This window comes from Athene cunicularia, assembly GCF_003259725.1.
Source record: "Athene cunicularia isolate RWA chromosome 3 unlocalized genomic scaffold, athCun1 chr3_part1, whole genome shotgun sequence".
Classification (NCBI taxonomy): Eukaryota; Metazoa; Chordata; class Aves; order Strigiformes; family Strigidae; genus Athene; species Athene cunicularia.
Window position 1 is genome coordinate 121,430,336 of NW_020799097.1, and position 12,972 is coordinate 121,443,307.

At 42.0% G+C, this 12,972-nt stretch overlaps 1 protein-coding gene across 1 annotated transcript; it reads left to right on the forward strand.

Annotated features, from left to right (window-relative positions):
• The first annotated feature begins 6 nt into the window (after positions 1-6).
• Positions 7-7,085, forward strand: CNRIP1 (cannabinoid receptor interacting protein 1). The gene is made up of 3 exons (XM_026845904.1): positions 7-193; positions 840-984; positions 5,620-7,085. The coding sequence occupies exons 1-3, from the start codon at positions 15-17 to the stop codon at positions 5,782-5,784; spliced, it is 489 nt and encodes a 162-aa protein (XP_026701705.1). The 5' UTR covers positions 7-14; the 3' UTR covers positions 5,785-7,085.
• Positions 7,086-12,972: the final 5,887 nt, after the last annotated feature.

The window sequence follows — 12,972 nt, forward strand, 5'->3', positions numbered from 1 at the left end:
CCCGCCGACAAGCGATGGGCGACATCCCCGGCCTCGTGAAAATCAGCGTCTCCCTCAAAATCCAGCCCAACGACGGGGCGGTGTATTTCAAGGTGGACGGGCAGCGCTTCGGCCAGAACCGCACCATCAAGCTGCTGACAGGGGCCAAGTACAAGATCGAGGTGGCCCTGCGGCCCGGCACCGTCCAGGCCACGTAAGTGCAGCCTCCCCGCTCGGGGCGGCTCCCTGCGCCCGCTCTTCCCCACTCCTTTACATTTTAGAGGTTTTTTTCCAGACAGGCTGATAGCACGGGGTTTCCGTGATTTTTCGTTCCCCGCCCCTTTTGGTTCCGTGGCCCCGTTTTTAGGTCCGTGGCCAGCTGTTCCCGCGGCTCTGCCGCGTTTGGGAGCTACTCCCTGCCCACCTTCCCCCTGGAGCCCCTTTTCACCCTCCCTCATCCGCTGTTTGCCCTAGAGGCAGAAGGAAGAGGCCCCTCCGGCTGCAGCCCAAGCCCTGCTGCAGCACGGCAAAGCAGAGACTGGCACCAGGGAGGATTGCAACTAGGGAACCAGCTCTGGGTGGAGGGGCGGCCCTGGAGAAGAGCTTCAACAAACCTCTCCCCCGCTACCTCCAGACCAGATCCCTCCCGCCTTTCCTTTCGACACCTTCCCTGGGTGACTGCAGAGCCCTGACATTTTTCAGGAGCCCCAGTGAGTCAGCAGCAGCTGCAGGGCTGCTGAAATCCCCTGAAGCATCCCCCAGCAGAGAGGCTGCCAAGTTGCCAGCCAGCGTGCTGGCTCTAAGCTTCCAGGAAAGGGGGGTGCAGGGCTGCTGAAAGGCTGGATCCCCTCTCTTTGCAGGACAATGGGCATCGGTGGCGTCAATGTCCCCCTGGAAGAGAAATCAAGGGATGCACAGGTGGCCTCTTACACAGGCATCTACGACACAGAAGGGGTGCCCCATACCAAGAGCGGGGAGAGACAGCCCATCCAAGTCAACATGCAGGTACGTGGCTCCCCCAGCCTGGCACGGGGAGACAAGGGGAGTGGGGGGGTGGGGTGTGACTCCTAGAGAGAAGTGTGGAGGTCAAATATTCCAGGGCAAGGTCTGATCACAGCTGCTGCCCTCCTCCCTCTTTGCTTTGCACTGGTAAGACTGCTGGTGGGAGCATACCTGGAAAACACAAGCCCTGCTTCCCCAGGGGAATTCACGAGAGCAGCAAGGGCCTCATAGTAGGGGTGCTGCAATAGAAAGAAATGAGTGCTGAACCCCTTGCCTCTTCTGCAAGATTTATTACAGACTTGAGGCCACATCCACCAAAGTCCCAGGCTAGGAATCCAAGCCCAAACCCTTGGCATACAGGGACCCCCCTTTTGCCTGCCAGCATGGCCAGGTTTTTGGAGCAGAGCACACCCGAAGCATAAGGGGTGACTACCTTCCCCTTCCACCTGTCAACTGTGGGATGCTTGAGGGCCTGCCAGAGGCTGAAAGCACAAGCACACCCCCACAGCCCCCCAAAGGCTGTCTTCTCCCCTTCTTTCCCCATACACTTAAATTTTTCACATTATCTCTGCATTCACCAACCTAAGGTCTTATTCAAGAGGCTCCTCACCCCAACCTTAAAGAGAAGCTCCAAGGGCCAGAATCAATATATGCCATGGCCCCAAAGTGAGATGACAGAAGCTCCAGCCCATAAGGCAGCAGAGCTGACAGAAGACAGGAAGAGCAGCAGGCAGATTTCCATACACCCTCTGGGTGGTGCCCTTAGGGTGCAGAGGGAGATTAGTTCTGGCTTTGGTTTAGCTGTTTGGGTTTTTTCCCCTCTCCTGATTACAGCTGTGAGGGATTCCTGCTGCTTATTCTGTGCCTCCTGCACCAAAAGGGGAAATGAGGCAGTAAGCCATCTTCATCTGAAGCTTTCTTAAGGGTCTGTTCCAACTTTTACAAGCTTAGGGCCTTGCCAAGCCCATCAGATTTCAGCTTTTTCTCACATTTGTTCACTGCACACAAGATTTCATATTTATCTTCACTACTTTTTCCCAGAATCAGCATTTAGTACGACAATCCCCTTCTGAATAAGAACTGTTAACATCTCAATTTGGAGTTTCTAATAATTACAGCATGTGTAACTTAATTTTAATTGAGACCCACATCGCATTAACAGTTACCACTTCATAATCTTAGCTTAATAAGACTACCTTGAAGTATTTGCCCATGTTAATCACTTTTCTATACAGTCAACTCCCAGGAAAACCGAATGCCCAGTATGACTTCTCAACCAGCACAACAGGGCTGCTGGATGCCACTGTTGAGTACTGCAGTTACATTTCACAATGTCCTTATACCAGGAGGTGAAAGGGCAGCACTCCCAAAAAAACAGTCACTTTCACTATGGCATCCCTGTTTTGGTACCTTTACCCTTAAGCGTAGCACTGATGGGAACTCTGAAAATCTGGTATTTTAACTTTTCTTATGGAGAAAACCAAGTCAAATTGTAAACGAAATAATTCCAAGAAATGCAAGGAGGGTCCGATTTTCAGATAGAAGCTCTGAAATGGTTTGTTGCAGCATCAGAATGAGTAGCCACAATATTTGTCCAAACAGTTGTTTTCACAGATCAAGTCTTTGTATATTAACCAGGAAGCTAAGAGAATTTTCAAAGATTAAGCAGGTGTCCTCAAACCCTTTTAGGATTTGATCTTGATAGATAGGTTCTTCAGTACAGACTTAGACATCCACAACTGATACTTTTAAGTATTACATATAGGCAACTCAACAGCGGATTACATGTTTAACTCACAGCTAGACAGAGCCATAACAGATTTAGGGAACCAGCCCAAGATACCCCAGTCTGAAAACTGAATCTTCAAAACTGGACTTGCTGCATATAGCTTTAAATTTTCCTGTTTCCTTCAACATGAGGAATTTCTGCCTCCAATTCCTTTTCTAGAACAGGCAGGACCCTTATGCATCCTAGGGAGATAAGGGCACTATTTAAGGCATAAAATCTGAACTCATATTAGAAATAATTAGATTGTGAGGTCAGTCCTGCAGTTAAAAATTGGTCTGAGACTGCCAATCTAATGCCTGAAAGACAGAAGGTCCATAAAGGTCTCCATAAAATAATTTATTTCCCATCTGCTTTAAAACATCAAACAAACAATTCTTTGTGCTCCTACTTTAACTGACTAGTAGACATCTGACCTGTTAAATCCATAGTTTATACATGTAAAACAACAATTCTGATTCTGAATTCCAGAATCTGAGGATGCATTTCTGTTACCTGAATGCTCAATTATGCACATTATCCAGAAACTGCTAAACTGTCTAGCAAATGGTGTAAACAAAGTTTGAAACCTCTCCTGGTCTCATTTTATTCTTGGTCAGACTAGACTAAGATTGACTAAAGAAGCTAGACCTCTATTCCCAGTAATAAAGAGCCCACAAATCATCCGAGCCTGCAAATTCAGAGGGAGTGATTAAATAACTATTCATGCCTATAGTACCGCGTGACAGAAGAGCAGACAGGGAAATAGGCTTCTAAGCCTGGCCAACAAAGGGTAGGGCCATTCCTCCTCCCTGGGAAAGCCCATATGCAGGCCCAGTGGAGGAGCCAGGGTTCAGCTGCAGCAGCCACAGGAATTAAGGGGAGCCCTGAGAATGCAGAATGCTCATTATGCCACAGAGCTGCTGCAGCCACTAAGTACCGGGCTGGTGGGGGGGGTGGGGAGGCACATGGTCGTAGAAAAGCTCTGCAATTAATTCTTTCCTTCTGGAAATCCATAGCAGTCAAACTACTCAGGGTAGCTCAGAAAACTGGGTCACTGGAAGAAGATAGAATTTTTCTTCCTCTATCTTGTTGAAATTTAAATCCTCCATATATTAATGAACTTAAGTACTGCTCTTGTATCATATCACCTTCTACAAATGCTGTTGAAATGCCTTTTCTTTCTGTTTCCACACTGAGGGTGGGCTGACACTATGCTCTAACAATTTCTCTTTGTAGACTGTGCACTGTAATATCCAATGTGCTTAACCTTTACTGTCTTGCATCATGAGTGTGTCAGGATTACTATCAAAGACGATTAATTTAAAAAATGTCTTAATTAAGATTTTAGTTACTAGAAGAGAGAAAATAGCCTGTACACTTGATTGTCTTTTTGTCAAAGGAAGCAGCAGAAATTTTTCAGCTACTTCTTTAAGGTGAGACTTGGAACTGGAGCCAAATAAGAACCTTCCACTAACAGCACACAATCCTGCTGTTGTCAAGTCTAAATTTAAGTTAACACAGTGGGCTGGGGGAAAGTTTAAAGCAATGTCCATTATGCAGCAGCAGCTTACAAACCTCATCTTGAACTAAAAAAACCCAAATGTGTCTTTCTGAGAAAACTGGATACAGAAGGCTCTGCTTACAACTCAGGAAGAGTCACTGTGTAAAAGGGCTTTCATACTGTCTTTGCAAGTGTGATCATCATAGGCAGATGATCAGAGGTCAGATCCCAGGCACATGATAGGAATGGAAAACAGTCAAGTGAAGAAGCTGTCATTAAAATGAGTGATGGAAATATTTAAAAGGAAGAAATGTTGAAGAACAGTGCTGTTCAGTAGTGCTGAATCCACTATCTAGTATCTTCTAACAACATACACAAGCCCTATTACTGGGACCAGCAGCAATACATACAGGCTTCACGCCCACACTTAAGAGTCTCTGCAAGGTCGCAAGGCACAGGAATTAGAATTTTACACCACCATAATTGCAATCATAATCTATCCTTGAAAGCCTCACTCATAGCTGTCTAGCGGTGGCTTAAAAAAATAGATTTTCTTCTACAGAACTTAGTATAGCCATAGTCTCATTCACTTCAAAGTTGCAAGCACAGACAACTTACAGTCAATGTCTCACTACTCCTTCACTGTATTAGATACTTGCTAAATATGGTGATTATCTCCTTTGTAGCTTTTGTCACTCATATCTAAGTTTGAAAAACTGCACTATCACAGTACAATTAGTAAAGAAATGCACAAAGAACTTCTGCTTAAGTTTCATGTCAAATGTGAAACAGAATCCCAGGGAAGGAGTAAGTGGTCTAATTGCAGCATGTCTCAGTCAAGACACTGCAAACACAAGGCTACAAAACACAGGGACCTTAAAGATTTCAGACTGTGCAAAACAAGGGATCTTCCCAATCCTAACTGCAGCCTCCATGTATGGTATAAAGGTGAAGTGATGGCCTGTATCACTAAAGATCACTGCTACAAGGGCTACAGTACAATCAGTTTTGAGATCATTGGCCCAGCTACTGCTGTGTCATCTTCAGAATGATTATAGCTTTGACTCTTGCTGTTCGTAACATTTATCCATATGGGAACTTGAAGATTTTTACTCCCTTGCCTTTCACAGATATAAGTGCAAGAGGACAGTGTATGGAGAATCTGATCTTCATGGTTTATGTATGCCTAAGCATAAAAGACTTTGTGACTGCTAGAGCAGGCTTTACACATCTTTGATTTATTGACTGGAGAAACAATAACTCTTGCATCAGCTGTTTTCCATACTTTCATTAGAGTGTTGTTCCTCATTAAGAGAAAAACCAACAAAATGATCAACTCACTAACACTGATACTTTCTCTCCCTCGCAGTTTACTGACATTGGTGTTTTTGAAACGGTCTGGCAAGTCAAATTCTACAACTACCACAAACGGGATCATTGCCAATGGGGAAACAGCTTTGGCAGTATTGAGTATGAATGCAAACCAAATGAAACGCGCAGTCTTATGTGGATCAATAAAGAGACCTTCCACTGAAGAGATGTGAAACCAATACTGCTGGACAATCTCTCGAATGAAAAATCTACCTTTTTAAACCAGCAAGAAGCCTTAACAAAGGCATACTGTAATGTTGCTTTGTTGCGTAAGGTTCCAACAACTACATTGTATGTACAGGTGGTGCCACTAAAATCTTTGCCTATTATTCTATTTTAAGTTTACCATGGCATCTGCAACATTCTTTATCTGACACCCTGAGAATACTGAAAAGTTCATGGTAAAGAATATTTGACAGCTGGGTAGAAAGTCATACCATCATAATACTGTCATAAATATTTGGATTATTCCTACTAAACAGTTCCACTAGATGTAACAACTTTCGTGAAGTGTTTTGCTTTATTGCTTAAAATTTGGATGCAACGTCACATCGGTGATTTCTGTATTTATATTTGTATTTGCTCCTAAATCGATGTGATCCTTCAAGCGTTTTGTCATACATTTCAACCCAGTGGACAGCAAAAAGTGCAAATTATGGATATTTGTAGGTTTAGCTAAATGGCAGCTACTGCACTGTTGATATCGTGCTTTCATACCAGGGGATTTGGCCACTCATTCTTCCTTTTGTTAAGTGCTATAAAATATTCTGTGAAAGTTTTGCTTATTCACCAAATCTCTCAAAATTAAGATTCTTTGTTGTTAAGTTTCCCAGTCTCTGAAATAGCGTTAGGCAATGGTATAAAACATGCTAACCTGAATGAAGGAAAAGCAATAAATCAGTTGTGCTATCAAAGACATCTAACAACATGCTTAATATCTTAAGATCATACAGTATTCTTGAAAGATATAGCAGCCATAGTTAATTTAGTTCTTAGAGTAAGAGTTCTGATAGTAATCTCCATTTTTGTTTTAATGACACATTGCTCAAATCAGTAAAATCCTACAAATCAACTTTTCCAAACCGGACCACTGTATTGTACAAAAATCAACAGGATTTCTGACCAACAAATACTCAGTAGTGTGAAGAGAGTAGAGATCCAAGTGCATGTTTATACATGCACTGCACTCTTTGAAGGAAAGATAAGCATGTAAACATTTGCATGGTTATGACTAAAGGTGCTACATAAACACTAGATCAGTGTTTAACACATACAGACAATGAAAAACAAACATCTCTCAGTAAATAAAGCAGGGAAACAAATACACTGTCCTATCCCCAACTTGGGCTGAAGTAAGCTGTCAGTTCTTGCATATCTGTTACTCCTTTTGTGTATAATTTGTAAATTGTGTATGTAAATGGTAACCATGACTTTTGATCTTTGTAATAAAGGACTTAAACAATTTCTTCTCTAGTATGACCATCTAAACGAGTTGAAAATACTCTTCAAAAAAGGCAGTGGCTTTAGGAAGTCAGACAGCAGAGGTAGTGTTAGCACTACTAAAGTAGTGCTCTCTGAGAATCCAGTCAAGTACCAGAACGTGCTTTACCCACTGCTAGTGTTTCCAGGAAATACAGATCCAATGTACTAGAACGCAGACAGTTCGTGCGGTAACACTCAGTAGAGCTTATTGATCAAATCCAACTGCATTTTGTTGCCCTAACATAGTGTGGAAAACAGAGGCTTCGGACAGAAGTGAAATATTAAAGAAATACTTTATTCCATTGAGTTATTAATCAAAAAGCTTGACTGTTTTCAGATTTCTACAGACAAAAGAGCCTGACAGAAGCACTGCTGTAATACACCACCGGAACAGCGAGCTAGCCAGCTGCATCTCTACTATGAGGCAATGTTACACAGGCAAATTTCACTGCGATGAAATTCTAGAAAGTATCTTCTGCATTACCTTCTGCCCTAGACTCTTCCTAGACTACAGAAAGAATTCTTCTAAATGAGAAAACTGAACTGAGCAAATTCAAATTAAATCTGTACTTCAGACAGAAGTGTTATCACCAGCAGTTTAGCAGAAGATTACAGATAACAGTCTTCAAGGATAAACTTCCAGCTGTCAATCAATTCTATCTCTGCACTACTATAAAGCAATTTTATTCTGCAACTGGCACACTTCGGTTTATTTTGTTAGTACATATGAACTGAAAGCACATCAGCACACAAGAAATAGGTATGATACATAAATTAACAGAGAAACTTCTGCCCTAGTAAAACTTAAATGTGTAATACAGGCCTTCACTTTGAGTTCAGCTTCTAGGAAATCCTTGGCCCACAATGTCTGCTCTCCATTTAAGAAATGTTACAGTGAATAAATCTGGCCTATCCTGGCACAGGCGGGCTGTTACTCTCAGCTAGCTAGAAGCACATCTCTCCCAAGGTAAATACTCATATTAATACCCGTATTAATGTCAAATAGGACAGCTCTTTTCTTACATCCTAGCAAGTCCTGTAGCAATTCAGTTCAGAGGGCAGTCAAGAAAGAGCCTGCAGATGGAGTGAGAAAAGGAAGGAGAAAACAGCCAGACCAACTGTGTCTTGCAGGCTCCATATCCAAAGACTGAACACTGCTGCCCAGAATTGCAGCACTTTTACAGATGGTGGCAGTGATAAAAAGGATGAAAACTGGTTAATAGCTTATCTTGGGGAAGGTGTAAATGGCATTTCTCAGCTGTTATGTCCTTCTCCCCTAGATAAGGTTTACATATACAGAAATAGGGCTTGATGGCCTTGCATTATTCCTAAATAGAAGAATAGTCATATGGTGTTTGCTGAGTATCTACACCACCAGCACTGATACTCTGCACATAGTAAAGCAAAATAGTCCCATCAATTTCCCCTTGCTCAAGAAGTGCTTTGCTAACAAAGCAAACGTTTGTTCCTAGTAAAGGAGCCCCAAGACTTCAGCAGTTCCCTGGAAAGTAATGTTCTTAATTGCTTTCACCCAGGACCACTCTGGTAAATATTCGTAAAGCTTGAGTTACTAAGAAACTGTTGCTCTGACCATTTGATGCAGTATTCAATCAGCGGCATTTAATCTCTAGACAAGTTTGTGCTTTACACAGCTTTTTCTAATTAATATTTCCATTTTTGTACAGAACTCCAAAATTCAGAACAGGACACAATACACTAAGCTTGAATATATATTTTTATCCATTACAGTGTCAGAAAATGCTGACAATATGCCAATCCAGCTGAAGCCACAGAGCACTCATATCTGAAGCTTTTATACATGAGACACTTCAAGATTTTTCTCATGAACTGTCCAGCTTTTGTTTTCATAAAGGAGATTGAAACAAATATATGTAACCTTTTGGAGTAATTTTTTAATCTATATTTAGGTAGCTGTTAGCACTTGCAGACTGCTGAGTAAAAGTATCTAAAAGCAAATTATTAGTTGCAGTCCTGCATTAGATCATTAGAGTTTGCACAAGGCTTTGTGTTTAACACAGCTACTACAGGCTTCTGTATCTCCTACCATCTGACTGTATCTGAAAAAAAGAAATAATACTGTTAAAGTCTTTATGCCCTACTAACACAAATTAGGGAGGTTTCACTGGCTTCAGTTGAGGCTCTGTCCATCCGTTTGCAGATGCAGTGACCCTTACTGATTCCAGACTAGCAGAGTACCAGAAAACCTCGTTTATTACATTCTCCCTATAAAAAATATGTGAACAGAACTTCTGTATTGAAGCTGCAAGTTTTTTAATACAAGGCTTTTACATGCCAACAGAGGTTGGTTTCCATTTGGTTAAGAGCACCTGCCTCATTCACTATGTAAAATTTTGATGCATGTGCTATGTTAAACAGTTCTATTCTTCTAGGGTCTCCGTGTGAAGCTTTGATTAAATAAGGCTGTGGCACACTGTAAATGCTAACCTCTTTCTGAGATCCAAAACAAGTGCTGCAGTTTTCAGAATTCAAAGCATTGAGCACTGCCTTAATAGCTGTGTCAACCCTGAAGCACAAAGCAGCAGTATAACATTGTCAGCATTCATGTTTCCCCTTAGCCCTACAAAGCTCACAAGCTATGATTGGAAAGTCCCCTTAGTTCAGATAATCTAGATCTTTGGCTGGGAGAGACAGGTACTGCTGCCCACAGGCCTTCCCTGCTGCATGCTTGGCAGCTTTCACTAGCATTCCTTGGACTGCTTCCTTTTCCCTTCTCCTTGAGATCAGCATTTACGGCTTCATATCCCTGTGAGCCCTGGCTTTCTGCCTTAGGAAGGCAAGGCTGCACCAACCCAGGAAGAGTCAAACTAGTCCTCTCCGCTTCATTTCCTCTGTCCCTACCTCAGAGTTGATTATTTCTTTTATTAGCTGGCACAGCTTAATTCAGTGCACTCAGGAAGGGCAATCCCATTATCCATTACATGTAACCTTCAATCTCCCTTATACATTACATATAGCCTTTTTTGCCTCTTCCTACAGAAGAAATTCACAGGGATTCCAACTGTATCCCAACTATAAGTAAGAAAAAAATGACCAGCCACCAAAAAAATAAACAAGTGAAGTAGGACTACAGAAAGCACTGCTGATGGTCGGTGGTGGAGGTTCTGTAGCATCTACCATTACAGTGCTGGAGAACTCAGACAACCACACAGATTGTATCCACGGTGCTCTAACACTCACTGAATTTCTCTGTACTATAAGATATGCAAAAGTGAAGAATCCTAAGATTCTGTGAGCTCTCCCACTGCAATCATTGAAGTTTGCAATCTTTTGACCTGCAGTGAGTTGCACCACTAAGGTATGAGTATATAGTTACAAAGAGACCTTCACTGGAAGCAAGGCCTAAAAGCAATTACAGCTTTTCCATCTATGCTGATACTAAAAAAATCTTAAATTAAAAAAATAATTCATAACAGCACATCTGCATTGACCAAGTGTAAAGCTTTGATATTCTGTTTTTCTCATTTGGACAAACTTGAGTCTCAATGCTGCCATATACAAGTGCTTCCATAAGTATGCTATCCATAACATCTTTGTCTCCCTCCCCCAGAGAACAAACACTCCTGCTCCCTTTATCCCACATAGCAAGGAACAGCCTGGTATCCCATCCAGTAACTTCCGCACCCTTTTGAACAATCCTGAGAGAAGCAATAATAAATAGCTGATGATGATGAAGGCAAGAACCATAGGACTGCTGGAGCTAAGATGGCCCTTCTGCCCATTCTCAGCACGCTAACCCCAAGGGTTGGTGCCATCCTGCTGTTATGGGAGTGACTGGGATAACGTCCTCGGTAATATCTACATTAAGCTACAGTGTATGTGTTACAGGGACCAAGGTGTTCTCAGAAGCCTGAACTGAATCATTCTGAGTTTAATGTGAACCCCAGTGCGCCTTGTCTGCAGAGAAGTGGCAGTAGCATGCACTAACATCACAACATATACTATTTTTTAACTATGATGCCACTCTTCCACTCAGTCTAAGTTGCTATGCCAACAGATTCACCGAAGATACTTCCATATTTCAGACTTATTGTAGAGAACAAGCCCCAGGCAACTCTATGTTTAGAACATATAGCCTAAAATTGGTGCTTTTCTGTTTTGTTTAGGGGTTTTTTTGTTTGCTTTTAATTAACTGTATTATTTTTACTTCCCTGCCTAAATACTACACTACAGGCAAGCTGAGCAAATGCAAGAAATGCCACTGTGTGAAAATACAACTGCAGTCATCCCTGTTCTGTATGGAAACTATGTGACAGCACTCCAAAGATTTAAAAGCATTAAAACAAAATTTAAAAATGGCATCATGTGTCTTTCAGTTCTGTCACAGACTGAACACCATTCAAGAGGCTTGTAACGTTTTGTCTATCAGAACAAGGCAGTCATATATAAATGTGCTGATTTCTCATTTTCAAATGCACAATGTTTACACTGAACTTTGCTACCCTTGAAGTGGGTAGTTAAGAAACCAAGAAAAGGTGCCAAATGCCTTCCTGGCACAAAGTTCCCCCAGAACATATGGAGTTAACATGAGGGAAAAATTTGCCCCAATATGCGAAAATGTGGATTAACTGCCCTTGCTTAAACCAGAACTGTAAGAATTTAGACCTAACCATTTTAATACAAGAAAAGATTTCCTCTACAGATCATTTGCCCTATCTTAGAAAAAAATTTTTTTTTTCCTCTAGGGATCAAGAACTAACATTTGTGCTTGCATACAGGTACAGAATCAGTTACATAATGAGCTAGCAGAGCTGAAAAATTTCCTGCAGATTTTTTCTTGTTTTTAAAATAAAACCAACTATCAAGTCTTATTTCCTTCAGCTTCGGCCCTGCACTGCCAGCAGGAGCAGCAGCCCTCAGGCACAAATAAACAAGCAAGCAAGGAATGCTGCCACATACTTGGCTCCAGGGCTCAGATATGATCCAAACAGCACAGGAAATGGAGATTATGAGCCACCTCGTCAATCCTCCTATAGTCTTTATTCTTTGAGAACCATGACTAGTACAGGTAAGTACATTTTTTCCTATGCACTCCATTCTACAAGTTTACAAGTGATCATGTCTAATCTGAGGCACAACTTCTGCCCACATCTAAAGGGAAAACAGTGGAGGAGCATGAGCTTGGAGTCATGGTACTACAGAAACAGCAAGAGAAAGAGGAGACTCTCAGAGCATATTCAAAGACACTGAGCTTTTGACCCACAGGCAGCAGGGGAAACAGTCACTAGTAGTCTTCACATGAAATATAACAATACCAGAGGACCCTCCCAAAAATTCTTTTGGTTGTCTTCCATCACAGTCACCTCTAATACTCCTTCCAGGTTCTTAGTAGAAAGACTGCTCCTAACCTCAAAAGTCGCTTACAGAACTTCCAATGTTTTTTACTGGTAAGTAGCTTTAAGCTTCTGGCTTGCTAAACTCAGCATCAGTAACTTTCCACACATTGCATACCGACCTCAAAACTTTTCAGATTTCACTAAAGCATTCTCCAGGCAGTCAGTAGTTGATAGTGAGTATTATCACAGCTCACCTGCCATCCTCTAATGTCCCATCTCATCTTTCACCCATAATGGAGAGACAGAAAAGACTCTTCTCTCACCATTTGTTGTTCAATCAACAAACTCATTTGCCTTGAAGGCTCTGCAATAAGTAGCTACTTGCAAAACTTGTAAGGCTCCCAGTCATTCAATGACTTTTAATGTAATAATCCAAGGGGGCGGGGGGAAGCAGCAGTATATTCCATATTACGGGATGTACAAGGAAGCCCTTACACCTCCTTACAGAGAGGGGTGTACCAAGTAAGTACATTAACACCCTGCGGAGCAGCACT